Here is a 15,903-nt window from a genome sequence, read left to right as displayed (position 1 = left end):
ATGCAAACGTAAACCCTAACTCTAGACATCATCATCATCATCACTAACCCTAACTTCAAAGAAGAACATTGTTGTCTGTTCTTTGTCTGCATCAGATCTTGGTCATCTATTCTAGCCCATATACATCTCTATGATCTATCCAAGCCTACCTAACAACAACTATACACCTGGGTGGAGAAATCTGCAGTATTGTATGAATAAACATTTTGATTTGTCTCAGTATGACCGTGAACATCAGTAATCCTCGTCCACTAGCGGGCGTAATAACCACGGACCAATGTTTCTATCCGAAAAACGACGTATACTTTCCCTTTAACAAACTCCAAACAGGAAGAGGTTAGCTAGCGGTTAGCGCCCGGCTAGCAACACAACAAGCAGAAGCACTAGGAACAACTATTATCTTTTTGTAGCTATCTAGCACTCTAGTTTGACCGAGAAATGTATTTTGTTTTTAATTTGGAAACAATACTGTGAGGTGCATAGACACATTGGTAAATATTCGAGTCGCAATCTGCAATACATTACAGATATCTAGCTGGTCATCTAATATAGCTAGGTTCCGATTAGAATCACCTCGAACTTGAATGCAGCTAGTATGTAAGCTAATGAAGCAAGTTTCAATTGAGGAATACATAGTAAAGCTAGCACTGGCTAATGTTTCATGGCTAGCTAGCTAACGTTAGCCATTTGCTTTGTTAATTGGTTGGTTGAAAGGTGTCCGTGTCAATTTCCACTTTGTTTGCAAGCCGGATCACCTATTTAGTTAGTCTGCTGAGCTAGTTGTCTACGGTAACAACAACACGACAACCATTGATTATATCTAGCTGCAGAAAGTGACTCTGGCCACTCTGTTTTGCTTTCAACATGCAGTTATTAATTTGCGTTACTACGCAACGCGACGCCGGTAGCTAGTAGCTAGCCAGCTAATTAGCCCATTCACCTGTCAATGAGTAGTTTAACCTACTAGCGAACGCTCATCTCACCGTTTTATCTAAATGTATTTCTGTGCCATTGATATGAGTATTGGCAGGTACTTGAATTTGATGCGTATTTTGCTATGTTTTTTATCTATGTGAAGGAGACCGCAACACAGGATCTGCTTCCTTGTTGGAACTGGGTCGGGGGTGCGTCCATGGACGTCTAAGCCCTGTGTAGTTGTTGAGCGGTGTCGACCCGACAGCAGCAGCCAGTTCGCACAAGTGACCAAAATTCATGGTTCTCATGAGTTAAACGAAAACGAACAGGCAGCTACATCATCTTCATACAGACAGGTACGTTACAGGGCTGCACCAAGATCCGGCTGGAATCACATCATGCCAGTTAGTTACTGCAAAGTCTCTAGGCCTGTCCAAATGAGAGATTATTCACACTAGTCCAATTCTTCTTACTCTAGAATGGACTAATGTTCCTGCAATGCAGAGGTTAGGCCTACTAGTTTAGGCACTAGGCACTTCTTGTAATACAGAATAAAGCTAGCCTGGATTTGTTAATCTGCTTCCTGTAGTGTGTTTATGCAGAAACAGTGTAGCTAGTCATTGAAGCTGATAAAAAAGGACTCTTATTCAATGGAAAAATCCATATCCACCTATTGAGAGATGCAACTTTTTGCGGTCTCCCTGTCATGCTAGAGTGCCGCCCCTACCCAGCCCTTAAAATGCCTCTGTAAGCACCTGCCGACCTCGCGAACCCCATGGATTCCAGTGATGATGTGGCGTTGGATATCATCGTCACCAATGTGGTGGCGGTGTTCAAGACCAGGTGCCACCTCAACCTGCGCACCATCGCCCTGGAGGGAGTCAACGTCGTCTACAAGCCGGAAAATGGGGTGAGGATACTTAACATTGTTTTTATCTGGATGTTTTTATGTGAGTGTTTGTTTGTCACATGAACCTACCCAGAGGATCTCCTGTAGGCTTTGCACATATGTGTATAACTCCAAGTGTGTGTGTGTGTGTGTGTGTGTGTGTGTGTGTGTGTGTGTGTTAATACTATATGGGCACACACATACATGCTACCTGTCTCTCAAACATAAACATACTTGCACAAACAAAAACCAAGACAATGTCATCAATGCTCATCCCTTCCTCCTAACATGTCCAGAAAGTCCTGATGAAGCTCAGAAAGCCCAAGATCACTGCCTCCATCTGGTCCTCTGGAAAAATCATCTGCACTGGAGCAACCAGGTACACACACACACACACACACACACACACACACACACACACACACAAACTAGCCAGGCACACACTCCACAGACTGGCCAGGAACAAACCTTGAACAGGCATGCATACACTCATCAAGAATGCTCGTGTTGCTCGACACACAGTCATAGACTAAGGTGGGAGGGACGTCGTTTATTTAGTTTGGAGAGTATAGGTGGTTTTGTTCCTCGAAACAGGAGAGATACCAGGGAGTGTGGGTGTGTGTTAGTGTTCCCTGTTCATCATTCTCTCTCTCTCTCTCTCTCTCGCTCTCGCTCTCTCTCTCTTATACCTCCCTACCCAGCGAGGAGGAGGCAAAGATTGGTGCCCGCAGGTTGGCGCGCACCCTGCAGAAACTTGGCTTCAGGGTGAGACTCTTCACAGGCCCTCTCCCCACAACACTACAGCTCACTGCTCTAGACATACAGTACGCGCTACTGTGCTTGGACACTTTTAAAAATGAATGCAAATGTGAAACACTGGCTGAATCTGGTTCCCTGTCCTGTCATGTGCAGGGGTGCTTCTAATGATATGATCTTTTGTGTGTGTGTGCACAGGTGAGGTTCTCAGAGTTCAAGGTGGTGAACGTGCTGGCCGTCTGCTCAATGCCCTTCTCGATCCGTCTCATCGACTTCACCAAGAACAACCGACCCATCGCCAGGTAACCATGTCACCATGACAACAGCCCAGGAGACCGATGAGTCATCGTCATAACAATGGCAGTGTTGCTCCATGTGGGGCCTGCTCCTTATCAGACGTGGCAAAACCGGTCTCCTCCCCCTCTGTTGCCCCCTTCCTTCCTGTGTGGGTACTCACACATCTGCTATATTCAAGTGAGTCAGCCTTTGAGGTTGTAAAAGCTTTGCAGCAGACATATGAGTAAAGAATCCGGACATTACCTATAACTGCTGCGTTGGATTAGGGCGACATCTAGTGGCGAAGTCAAGAAGTATTGACATTTTTTCAAGAGCCTATAAGGGACTGTTCAATAATTACTGTGGAGGGGGGTCCAACTTAAGGTGTCATGGAAAAAAAAAAAAAAAAAAGGTCCTCCCCTTGTACTTAAAAGAAATTCCATTACCCTCCCTTCTTTGAATTAAGTACAAATAATGATTACGACCACAGTAACGACCCCTGCCTACGGCAATTCCTCCAGGAGGCGAGACAGAACGCTGAATTTTAAGCACACGTTTGAACTTGTCTTTCATTATCATTTTAAACCTGAACGTCTCCTTAGGAGAGAGTGACTACAGAAGACCGTAGATGTTCCGGTGCAAAACCTTCCTCTCGCACAAAGAACCTTTTTGTTCTCTTGCATTAAGCCATGTTTTGTTTTGTGTTGTCCAGAGTTGTGTACTGCTATTTATTTTGGTGGCTGTTAGCCATTTATTCTGAATGGCTGGTAGCTTGTGGCCCATGATGGACTGGGCCTTTTTCACCACCCTCAGTCAAGGGCGGTGCAGCTGCCGTACCAGGCAGTGATACAGCCAGTCAGGATACTCTCTGTGGTGCATCTGTAAAAGTTTGTGAGGATCTGGGGGGTCTATGCCAAATTTCCTCAGCTGCCTGAGGAAAAACAGGCTTTACTACTCTTTCCAAATCTAGCTGGACTTATTTGTCAGTATGAAAATATTTTAATAAGTAACTCATTACAGTATCCCCAGCAGATATCAACATGTTACCTTAGCTATCGATATAGCTCCCCTCTATAAAAGGAGAGTGATGGAATGCAGCCTGTGAATGAAGCAAGACGTTTATTCATAAACTTTTTATTAAGTCAACTCTGGTTGTCTCTGTTTTACAGTGAAGTGTCCCCAATGCGCACAGGGAGGTATTTTCTCTTGGTGCGATCACCTTCTGTGACCAAAGAGAACAAATATTTGAGCGCCAATAGGCTGCTATCGTACTAACTCTGTTGATATAAGACGCCTTTACTTCAAACACAAATTTCACCAATAGGCTAAGACAACATATTTGCACAGCCAAGTTATTGGACATATCAAATCTAGATGGACTTCTTTGTCTGTGTGAACATTGTTTAATAAGTAATTCATTACAGTATCACTAGCAGGTATCAACATGTTACCTGAGGTATTGCAGTATAATCAAGCTTTAACTGTGCTGTGGTCTGAGATGGAAACTTTCTGTCATTCTGGGTGTGTGCCATAAATGTGTTTGTGTATATGCATTAATGAGAGTGGGTGTGTGTTTTCAGTTATGAACCAGAGCTCCACCCTGCTGCCACATACAGGATCAAACACCTCAAGGCCACCGTACAGGTCTTCTCTACTGGCAGCCTTACAGTCACAGGTAAACACACACACACACACACACACACAGTTCATAATAGTAGCCAGAATGCAAGGCCACTTGAGGGTTTAAGGTCAAATTAGGGGTAGCACTGAGGAAGGCAAAAGCCAAAATGTGTCAGTTTGACTGCTGCTATTGTCATGCATTAAAACTATAAAAAGTGATTCCAGTGAGTGTGAGTTTTTCCTTGTTTGAAATTAGGGGTCAAACACTCAGATTTAACCTTCTTAGAGCTCAGTGGCCCAATCATGTAGTATATCGGAGCTGACACACCAACACACCAGTAAAACGTATTGTTTGACCCCCTCACCACTGTCAGACTGCAGAATACATATTCAATACAGACTCTGCCGCTCAGAATCAAATGTTTCGCTTGAATAAATCTAGTGATGTCAATAGAGGATACATATCGGTAAACACTTTATTTTGACCCAGCGTTTATTATGGACCGGCGCTTATTTGCTTCAATATCATTAGTGGCCTGGCTATTATTGGAGAGAGGCGGTAGCCCTAACACATTCCATAAGTCCTTAAACCCCAGATTTACCCAGTTTCCCAATAAAAGACTCAACCATAAGCCCTCATACAGGCAACCATAAGCCCTCATACAGACCTAAGCTCATTAAGAATTCCAAAATATCAATAAGCAATGAGTTCCATAGGAACATGGAACTATGGAAACTGCCAACAGAACATTCTCGTACCCTTACTGTGAGGGGAGACATGAAGCGTAGAGCTGTGTGCTCCAAGAGGAGGCTTGGAGTGTTGTACTGACAGAGAACATTGGGAACACACTAGGAGAATGTCTTTGATGATCACATGATGTCAATACATAACATTGGCTTTCATATTGTATAATGCTCTCTAAGAAGTCACTCCTCTTCAGGGTGAATGAACTAATGTTTGCTCTCTCTTTCGCTCCCTCCCACCATCCTTCCTTCCTTCTTTCTTTCTCTACCTCTCTCTCTCTCTCTCTCTCTCTCAGGACCAAATGTACAGAGTGTGGCCACCGCTGTAGAGCAGATCTATCCTCTATTGTTTGAGTGTTCGAAACCCATCCGAAAATAAGAAAGGAAGAGATGAAAAGAGGAGAAGGAAAGAGAGAGAGAGAGAGAAGACTGGTCTGATCAGTTTGTGATGTGTGGAAGAAGCACCTTATTCTTGGGATGTGTTATTTTTGTATTGTCTGTTATAATCTCTGCCCGGTAATGAGTCCGTTATGATTGGCTGGATTTGATGTGGGATTTTTACCTGAACGTCTCTGCAAGTCGGAGAGGCAGCTTCCTTCCGTTCACCGTCCGAGGTGTCATTGTACAGTGTAACTGTAATGCTCTTTGAACTTTCACCTTTGAACCCCGCTATCCCCTCTGACCTTTAGCCCCTATAGCAATGGCTGCTTGGTGTGACCTATTGTTGACATTAGTAGGGCGGAACTCCAGATGGAAAATCTCAAAGCGAATGTGGACCTTCATTTTTTTTATATTTTTCTTTTCGATGTCACTGTGTTTTTAATGCATGAACACGAGGAATGGACAGACTAGTCTTAAGCTTCGCAGACCATTTTTAACGAAAAGGAACACGAACCGTCACAAAGAACATCGTTTTAACGCAATTTAAAAACATTTTTTTTTTTTTTAAAGTTCACGTTGATTATTGAGAGGCCTTGGTTTTAACCCTATAATTCACCCAAACTGTTCCCATTCAGTCTCACCCGTCCATGGCCTGTTTTGAGAATGTAGAAGTTGCACCTAACCTCTGATTCTGGGTCAGATATATGTTCATTCATGATTCATGGTTTAGGTTAGGATTGAGGGTAGGGAAATGTGATCCTAGATGTGTGGTTAAGGGCAACCTCTACCTCAGGCGGCTGGTTTAGAGTTGGTGAATGTTGTTGAGGCAGTCAAACATGTTTATTTTACCTACTGGGGGAAGACTAAACCTGGAGTTGTGATGTTTGACTAAGGAAGAGGGATACTCCTGTTTGTGTTGTATGTTCAAACTTTTGTATTTTATAAAAAAAAAAGTAACAAAATTAAATAGGCCACCAGAGGAATGGTGTATTGTGTCTTCTTTGTGTGTGTGTGTGTGTGTGTGTGTGAGTGATGTACTAGGTCCATCACTAGGTCACCATGTACTAGGTCTATTGTCTGCACACAGTGAATCTTGTCGAGTGTACGGTGGTGAGCCTCGTGTTCCTTATCTACTACACACAGTGGCCTCACACAGTATTGTCAGAGAAGGCATTGTGTCTTTCTTCTTTTAGCTCTATACTCCCAACAGTTCAAATCAAATATTAATGGGGGCGCTCAGTGGCGTAGCACACTAATGCCCATACCACATAATCGCAAGGTTCCTGGGTCGATTCCGACACTCAACATATCCTGCATGTCATCCCTCCTCTCTCTCTCTCACTCATCCTTCCTGTCAACCTCTACTGTCTCCATCCCAATAAAGCAGAAAAAAAAAAAATCTAATGTTAATGGTCATTTATACAAGATACAATGTAATAAAATGCTTTAGGGTAAGCAACTCCTCAACAATCAACAATATCAATTTGCAGTGCAATGTCATAATAATAACAATAGTATAAAGTTTGAAATCAAACAATCACTATGAGGTTCAAGTAGATATTCTCATCTTTAATTCAATGTTTTCTTTTTACAGATTGGTTTCACCATTTAGAAATTACAACCCTATAGTCCCCCTATTTCAGGAACCTAAAGTATTGGACAATTGGCTTGACAGGTGCGTTCTGTAACATCATTTGTGCAGGCATAAGAGAGCTGTCAATGTCTAGTATTAGTTCTAGGCTTAGCATTTACCTTTGGAGTCTGCTATTGGTGTATGGAGGACCAAAGAGACAATGAAAGTCAAGAAAGACATTATAAAGCAGGAATATCAGAAACATTAGACTTTAGACTTACCAAAATCAACAGTTGGTAATATCATTAAAAAAGAAAGAAAGTGCTGGTGAGCTCAGCAATTGCAAACAGGCTGGTAGGCCAGGGAAGACTTCCACAGTGCATGATCATAGAATGCTCCCCATAATTAAGAAAAAACTAAAACTGATCAGGAACACTCTCTAGGAGGTAGGTGTGAATGTGTCAGAAACTACCATCTGCAGAATACGTCACCAGCCGAACTACGAGGCTTCTCTACGAGGTTCAAACCACTAGTTATCATTACAAAGGACGGTCAGGTTACAGTTTGCTAAAACGCCTGCAGAGGTCTGGAAAACAGGCTATCTTGTAGACAGATAAGATGAATATTATCATGTACTATTATTAGAGCTAGAAGAAAACAAAATGCTTCCTCTTTCCAATACTTAATGAGGGCACTGTTTGTGAGACAAAAGTTGCCAAACCTTTTTGCATAGTGAGTGGCCAAGACATTCACCAATTAGACCAACCCCAGGTTTCCAAAAACAAACCAGCTGGACTGACAAAGAGATATCACTTTTACATTTTAATTATTCATTGTAAACTGTGTTGATTCAGTTTTATTATTCATAAAACACCACTCTTAAAACATTCACTCTTCCACCAGTCACTCTTTCATATTTTCGCAACTTGGGTACAAAAAAACAAAACCATCCCAACTTCATGTCAACATAGAAAGCCCAACTAAAATGAATCCCTCACAATCAAACAGTACTCTTTGAAGTAGTGTCAGACCCTAACGCAATTTAATTCCTAACCCTACTGCCCATACCACCCGGGCACTTGGATAGATGTAAGCAGTATTGTAATTAGCTCCATCTTGCTCTCTGATAAGCCAGGTGCCATTTTAACTAAATGTATATCGCTTTTTATATTATTTATTTTTAATATATCCCATCCAATTAACTCCGGGCTAGACAAGTTCTTAGGAGGCCAGGGGTTGATGTGGGATTAAGTACCAATAAACAAATGGGGGTGGTTACCACTGACAACGACAAATGCACTTTAGTCTAGCACTAGGCTTTATCGGAAGTCAGAACCTGCTTATTTTCAACACCATCCTCAAACTAGCAACCGTCGTTGTCTCGATTGTCAGTGACAACATCTCGGTTCAAGCACAGGAGTAGCCGGTTATATCGGTTCTTCTTGACAGATGGCAGGTCAAAGTTCAAGTCAAGGGATCAGTTTGGAGACAGACACTATTTACGTCCCGGAGCCTTGGACATCTCAAATCAGAATATTGAGGGATTGCTCTCTCAAAAGGGGGGGAAGAGGAAAGGGAAAACAGTGAAGCTATGGAAATAACACCACTCTCCAGGTTACAAGCCTATCCAGGTTTCCTCTATCTTTGTTTTCATTTTGATGTGAGGGCCTCAGTGCTGTCTTTTCTTCTTCCACCCCCGCCATCTTTCCTTTTCTCCTCTCTCTTCCCCCCAGGTTAGAGGTCATTTGGAGGCGGGGCTCTCTGCCGTGGGCCTACTGGTGATCAGGGCCTCCTGGTGTCTCTTCTGGCAGCAGAACCTCACCTCCAGGTTCCTTCTCGGAAAGCAGAGATAGGGAACAGGTGAGGGTGAGCAGAATTGGTAAATGCGATAGATAGATAGATAGAAAAAAAAAAAAAAGCGAAAAAATAAAATCACATACTGCACGCACACAAATCTTGAATTTAAATAAACCAGGAGAAAGCAAAGCTTATTTGTCAGGCGAACTGTTACAAGCAGTGTTACTTGATTTCGAATGTAAACAAATCAGTTTAACATTCTATAAATGTAAATCTCTAAAGGGCTAGAAGTCTCTAATAACATGCTTCAGTGAGTGAGCGCACCAGTCCCTCCCTCTCGTGCTCTCATAGCCGAGGAGAAAAAAAAAATATGTCAAAAGTCAAATTCAGGTAGTTCTACAACAGGTTATTCCAGTAAGAAGGAGTGGTTTGTACTGTATGTGTAAAAATGCAGGTTTTGTTGAAATACATTGTGGTCAGAGTGGAGGATCCGGTTTTACAAGATGATTTATAATATATATTATAAATTATATATATTTATAATATATTTGCAAAAGGCTCTAAGGTCTTGCGCACACAATTACAGACGTACAAGCTGTTCTGAGGGTCCTGAGGTAAAGTGTACGCACAAGCTGTTTCAGAGCACCTGCAGTATACTGTATGTTGAGGTACGTTCAGGTGGGTTGAAGCGGTGTTGAGCTCCTGTATGTTGAGGTATGTTATTAAGGTGCCACTCACTTCTTGGCCAGCTCTTTAGAGATCTGCTCCAGCGTGCGACCCCTGGTCTCGGGGATGCAGAGAATGACAAACACCAGCAGAACAAAGCCCATCGCCGCATACAGGAACATCACGTTGGGAACACCGATCTTCTCTGCAGGGTGGGACAACAATACATGTTACACACAATCATCTCTGCCCAGTCCTCAATCAGCATCTACCACTTTCTTTTTTTTTTTGCAATCTTTTTATTGGTTAAACAAAGTTTGACACGTTGGTCCACCATATTAGGTGGAAGTGTCTGGGAACGAAATTAAATTACTCACCACTTACTCACCACATTTGTATGTTGTTATTGTCCACCACTATTTCATGCCTCACCACTGCCAGAAAATGCTAATTCAAGGTCAAGGAGAGTTCAGATTGGCTAAACAACCTCCCCAACAACATATTTCTTAACAGGTGGTTCGGTGACTTCAAGGTCTGTGTCTGTGTGTGTGTGTGTGTGTGTGTGTGTGTGTGTCTTGCTGTGTATGGCACTACTGGAAAGCAAGCGCTCATGTGTGATGCTATCATCATATACCATCATCATCGTCATCATAGTCCCCTTCACATTGTGGGCCAGCCTCTTGGGCTGGGCCCAGGGAATGTGCCTAGGGGCTGAGGCCTATGATATTTAAGCCTCTGTGCTGGAGTTCACCTGAGTTCAAATGTGCTCGTAAATGTACCTCGTCAGCCAATATTAACCAACCACTCATAAGAATATGATTAGATATACACTTCTTCTGTATGACATCGCCTGAGAAGTGGTAACGCTGTAGCTAGCCGGATACTGTGTATATGTGAACGCGTCTGACACGCAGTGCTAGTGTGTAAAGGTAAACAGTAGCTAGCTATACACACATGGGATAACATTTTGAATACCACATTTGGTTCACAGTGAAGCATTACACACACACACACACACACACACACACACACACACACACACACACACACACACACACACACACACACACACACACACACACACACACACACACACTACCTGTGACAGTGAGGAAGGTCATGGAGATGAGGAGGTTGGTAGCCCAGTTCACAGCTGACACCACAGACACGGCCTTGCCTCTGATACCAGTGGGGAAGATCTCACTCAGCACCACATATACCACTGGAGGGCAAACACACAACACACAGTCAGAACAATGCTTTATAAGAAAGGACACACACATTTGTTCTTGTATATACTGTGTTGTCGTCTTGTGACATGACGACGAAGCCTCCCCGAAACGTGTCAGCAATAAAAACATGTTTGAAGGGACCAAGTTGCCATCCAGAATCTCTTTTCCATGTACATACACACACTAGTCAAAACAATACACAACACTTGGTTATACGCACACACGCACACACACACAACCACACCCAAATCTAAGAACCCAGACTGGTCACAGGGCTCCAGACTAAATGTTTTCATTAGGTGTCACCAGCACATAATTTGGTGACAAAGAAGGCTAAGTCTTACTATTTACAAACGCATACAGAAATGCACTACATGCTACATAGCCTACACTGCCTATTCTTCTTCTTCTTCTTATTAATAATAATAATAATAATAATAATAATAATAATAATAATAAACATTGTTTGTTCATAACATTGCAATCGCATGCGGGAGTAGGCACTTCCAAACAGCATGCGTAACGCTGACAGTACACAGTAGGCCAAGACAAGTAATATGGATATTGAATGGAGAGAAAATGTGAAATTAGGCTTTTAAACAACTATCCACACACAGATTTAAGGAATGTCTATACAAATTAAAAGGCACCGCAGATCATGAGACCTCATGAGAGAAAAGCTACATATATTTTCTTTTGTGCTGCTTTGGTGAAAGCCTCCGCTCTGTACACATAATATGCATGAGACACACAATATCCTTGTATTGCCACACAACTTCCACGAAATGAACACCTGCAAACCTGCCACACAACTTCCACGAAATGAACACCTGCCAAGACACACGCACACATTTTCCTTGTGGCGAATAAATCTCGCAGTGATCACCTGTCACTCTGCCGGGTGCTTGTGAATGACAGCGCTTTATTCTGTAATCACAGAGTTTTTAAATATCTATTTGATATCATAATTTGAATAATTTTTGTTATGCATATATGCATATCGCTCTGACACTGCACTGAGGAAGCACTTTGTCTTCTTTTAAATTGGCTTGACATCTTATGCCTGCACATGTCTAGTATTCATTCTAAGCTTTGCTTTTGCCTTAGGAGTCTGCTATTGGTGTCTGTCAACATGAGGACCAAAGAGATGTCAATTAAAGTAAAGCAAGGCATTATGAGGCTGAAATATCTGAAATAATCAATCAGAAACGTAGCCAAAACCTTAGCCGTACCAAAATCAACAGGATGACAGAAGAAAGCTCAGCATAATTAAGAAAAAACCCAACAACATCAAGAACACTCTCCAGGAGGTAGGCGTGAATGTGTCAGAGACTACCATCCACAGAATACTTCCAAATTACAGATTGATGAATGAGGCCCAGTAATCTTTCCAGTGAAAATAAATACCATTGATAGTATGGCTGCTCAGTATCCATTAGATCTATTAGTAACTAGATTAAATATTGTTTTATTATTTATAGTGTGGCACATACGTTTTTGGCTCTTGTGCACAGATCAGTGACTGAAATGATACAAATATCCTTTTCAATCACTTTAAGAGGTGTGTGTGTACAGTGTGTGCTCTTACTTGGGCCAAGGCTGAAGGAGAAAGCTGCCACATACACCAGCAGGCTGATCAGAGAAACCCACTTGAGTGTGGGTGACACTGCCACAAGAGTCCTCCTATCTCCTGACCCTATGCCCCCATCCTCTCTGTTAGTCCTCAAAGCCTCCTCAGTGTCACTGATATTCCATTGGCTCTCCCTGGGAAAGGGCGTGGTGAAGTTTGAAAGGTCCAATCCTGAGAAAGAACTGTTTGAGTCCCACTTTCTATGGGTGTTGTTAAGTCCAAAGGGGCTCTCACATAGGCTGGTGAGGTGTGTATGGCTCTGTGAGGTCACTGCCCCCAGTGTGATCAGTGACATCGACATGGCAACAGCACCCACACACAGGAAGCTCTTAGGTCCAAATCGGTCGACCAATAGGACGGCAGGAATCGTACCCGCCACTTTGACCACGCCAAACCCTGTTGAGGCCAAGGTCGCCGCGGCATCGCTATGGAAACCAACGCTGCGGAGGAGGGGTGAGGCGTAGGAAAGGATGTTGGGCTGACCGGTCACCTGTTGTAGAAACACTAAGGCCACGCCCGTTAGCAGCCGCGAGCGCAAGTTAGCCTTGGCGCTGAACAGCTCCCAGAAACCGTGCTCTGCCTCCTCCTTAAGTCCAGCCTGGATATCCTGAAGCTCCTGCTCCACGCCTTCCTTAGCCACGGCCCTCAGTTTAGCCAGGACCACCCTGGCCTGCTCCCCGTTGCCCCGGGCAACCAGGAAGCGCGGGCTGGGGGGGAGGAGCAAGAGCGAGCCGGCCTGCAACACCGCGGGCAGCACAACCAGCCCAAATGTATACCTCCACCCGTGTGGCACCCCCGCGAACGCGTAGCTGCACCCGAAGCCCAACAACACCCCCACCACCACCATTAGCTCATACAGCGTCACCAGCAGTCCCCTCCGCTCGCGCGGTGCGATCTCCGCGATGTACAAGCACGCCGCCGTCCCCGACAGAGCCGTGCCCATGCCCACCACCACCCGGCCCAGCGCTAGCGTGGTTAGCGAGCCGGCGGCTAGCAGCACAACAGTGCCCCCTACCACCAGGCCGGAAGACAGCAGCATGGAAGATCGCCTGCCATAGCTGTCCAGGACGAAGCCCCCGCCCAGAGACATGAGCAGGGCGCCCAGGAGGAGGGAGCTGACCAGAAGCTCCTGTCCCTGGCAGGAGAGGGAGAGCAGCTCCCTGAGCTGGAGCAGAGCTCCGGAGGTCAGGCCCATCTCGTAGCCCAGCATCAGGCCGCTCAGGGAGGCCGATACAGCGGCTAGCACCACCAGCCAGCTGAAGCCTGGTGAGAGGGGGGGGGGAGAGGAGAGGGAGGCAAGATTTATGAGAAAGACAAAGCCATAACAAAACAACAGTTGGGCAACACAGATTTGGTCTGAATTGAAGATACGAATTCGCTGGTCAAATTCACTGGATACAATCACCTTCCAGCCCCATTTGCATAACGGGTCTCTGTCAGACTACAGTGCGGCCATTACGTCCTAGCGCTAGACCAACCTAAACCTGCTCTGCTAAGAATTAATAATTCAATGGGCTACTAGAGAGATAGCACAATCAGCTGTGCCAGGTCGGTTTGGAACGGGCACACACATGGTAACACACTAACTGATACACAACACACACTTGCTGATAAGTCATACACCTCATCACATGCATTCCTAATACTGTACACAGTGGTTTAGCTTAGCTACAAGTGAGTCAGACTCACCAGATTAACTAACCTTTCTGAAGACAGACACACCAGTGTAATAAAGCAGTATTTACAGTAATATATACTGATACATACACTGTATCTTGTAGATGTTGCATCATGTCAACCTCTTTCGAACTCATAAAAGTTGGTTTCGTATCATATTTCTTATTTTCAGTATTCAAGTTCTTTACAGATTGTCATTACACTGTATAGTCTTGAAAAAGGTTGAGGATGATCGAGCCATCAACACAATGAAGATTACTTACATTGATTGAAGTGCAGAAGTAAACTTTGATGACAAATGTTGTTTAAACACCCTCTGTATTTAATAAAAGTAATCCATGAGTTTGATTACCGACAAAAGTGCGCTGTCCAATAGCTTTTTAGAGGCTTCTACAAGTCTTCTGCCGGTAAAAACAACAATAAAAGAAGAGGCACTTTACTGGTGGACTCACTGGCAAGAAGCAAAGTGAGGGAGGGGGGGGTCTTAGTACCTGTGCTATTGGGTGGGGCTGCTTTCTGGGGGAAATTCATCAGGGTAGTTCCATGCGAAGACATGTTGCCTGGGAGGTCTGAGGTCAATATAAGGGTCTCAGTGGGGGGGTCCATCATCACATCCCACTGACACTGTGGAGGAGAAGAGGATGGGGACCCTAGTGGAATGATGGGTTACAATTAACACCTGTAAAACACACCCATGCATAGGCTACAGCCATTGCTATCATTATTAGCATAATCTCCAGACCAGACACGGCGCAGCCCCCCTCTCTCTCATGCACGCACACACTCACTCACACATGTCCAGCAAAATACATTTTGGCTATCATCTGTTCACACACACACACACACACGCGCCTAGGTTTGAGTCTAGCCATGGATGGTATTTCATCCGGTTTCTGTCTACACCACCACATCCGTAAGAACTTGTTAACATTTATGTATGATTGCAGACCTCTCAAAAATCCACCAAGGTCATTCCTACAAGGCGGTTATGAGCTGACGGAAACTGACCCCCAAGAAAATGGGGAGTTGGTCACTGCCTCTATTCTGAGTACAGTAGTAAACTATTCATTAAGTGTGAACTGTGTTCTAACTAAACTTGTTGCTGAATCAACTGACGTTCCACATTTGGATATTCTTGCACGTAGACTAATAAAAATGCCCTAAAACGAGGTTGTTTATTCAGGACATTATATAGATCAACAGTGACAGCTGTTCGCACTGACCGACTCCGGTTCTTCTCCCCTTACCTGAACAGTTTTGAGTACCCGAGTCGCGATCTTCTCACATTAGGTCTATTCGCCCTAAACCCTCACTTAAAGTATCGATCAATCCAACTTCTCGCTCATGTTGATGCGATTTCCCTGTTTTGGCATGAAGCGCTTCTTTAACTCCGCCTACTTGAATTTAGCACACCAATAGAAAGTGTCGACCGTGTTCTTTAATTTCCCTAAGAGAATTCTATTATGGTAAAAACAAATGTTGTTGGCACTGCTATTGTGTAATTAAACCTATTTCACTTATTACGCGATAGTCTACCCAGACGTTTGAAATATATGTTATTAGAAGTCTCTCGTTAATGACTATAGGCTAGACTAGTCTATACATCGACAGCACTTGAAGTTACATTTTTTCCTTGTAATCCAGTGCTTTTGTTGTTTTCATTAGTCAGTAGTAGACACATTCATATAAAATCTGGTTTCAAACCGATCTCTGAGTAAAGATATCTAACTTTGGATGCCCTGATCAG

At 43.8% G+C, this 15,903-nt stretch overlaps 2 protein-coding genes across 3 annotated transcripts; one reads left to right on the top strand and one right to left on the bottom strand.

Moving 5' to 3' along the window:
* The first annotated feature begins 352 nt into the window (after positions 1-352).
* Positions 353-6,131, top strand: tbpl1 (TBP-like 1). The gene is made up of 8 exons (XM_083688467.1): positions 353-491; positions 1,079-1,271; positions 1,629-1,825; positions 2,101-2,183; positions 2,506-2,569; positions 2,759-2,862; positions 4,417-4,511; positions 5,497-6,131. The coding sequence occupies exons 3-8, from the start codon at positions 1,691-1,693 to the stop codon at positions 5,577-5,579; spliced, it is 564 nt and encodes a 187-aa protein (XP_083544593.1). The 5' UTR covers positions 353-491; positions 1,079-1,271; positions 1,629-1,690; the 3' UTR covers positions 5,580-6,131.
* Positions 6,132-7,135: 1,004 nt separating this feature from the next.
* On the bottom strand, positions 7,136-15,519 carry slc2a12 (solute carrier family 2 member 12). 2 transcript variants are annotated; one of them, XM_083688360.1, is made up of 6 exons: positions 15,404-15,519; positions 14,648-14,806; positions 12,438-13,742; positions 10,717-10,839; positions 9,690-9,822; positions 7,136-8,986 (listed from the first exon to the last, which is right to left on the bottom strand). In XM_083688360.1, the coding sequence occupies exons 2-6, from the start codon at positions 14,763-14,765 to the stop codon at positions 8,896-8,898; spliced, it is 1,770 nt and encodes a 589-aa protein (XP_083544486.1). In that variant the 5' UTR covers positions 14,766-14,806; positions 15,404-15,519; the 3' UTR covers positions 7,136-8,895. The 2 variants fall into 2 exon arrangements, with proteins under 2 accessions (XP_083544486.1, XP_083544487.1); XM_083688361.1 differs by lacking the exons at positions 14,648-14,806; positions 15,404-15,519 and adding an exon at positions 14,420-14,499.
* Between the last annotated feature and the right edge of the window lie 384 nt (positions 15,520-15,903).

Source organism: Argentina silus (assembly GCF_951799395.1).
Source record: "Argentina silus genome assembly, chromosome: 17".
NCBI classification, from domain to species: domain Eukaryota; kingdom Metazoa; phylum Chordata; class Actinopteri; order Argentiniformes; family Argentinidae; genus Argentina; species Argentina silus.
The sequence above is the reverse complement of the archived record's forward strand: the minus strand, read 5'-3'. Positions and strand labels throughout refer to the sequence as shown.

Excerpts from the sequence above, each read along its gene's own strand:
- tbpl1 (XM_083688467.1), top strand. The coding sequence starts at position 1,691 with ATGGATTCCAGTGATGATGTGGCGTTGGATATCATCGTCACCAATGTG. Across the intron at positions 2,184-2,505 it reads ATCTGCACTGGAGCAACCAG|CGAGGAGGAGGCAAAGATTG; the intron begins GTACACACACAC and ends CTCCCTACCCAG. Across the intron at positions 2,863-4,416 it reads AACAACCGACCCATCGCCAG|TTATGAACCAGAGCTCCACC; the intron begins GTAACCATGTCA and ends GTGTGTTTTCAG.
- slc2a12 (XM_083688360.1), bottom strand. The coding sequence starts at position 14,765 with ATGATGGACCCCCCCACTGAGACCCTTATATTGACCTCAGACCTCCCA. Across the intron at positions 10,840-12,437 it reads CTCCTTCAGCCTTGGCCCAA|TGGTATATGTGGTGCTGAGT; the intron begins GTAAGAGCACAC and ends TTTGCCCTCCAG. Across the intron at positions 8,987-9,689 it reads TCTAAAGAGCTGGCCAAGAA|GAACCTGGAGGTGAGGTTCT; the intron begins GTGAGTGGCACC and ends CTTTCCGAGAAG.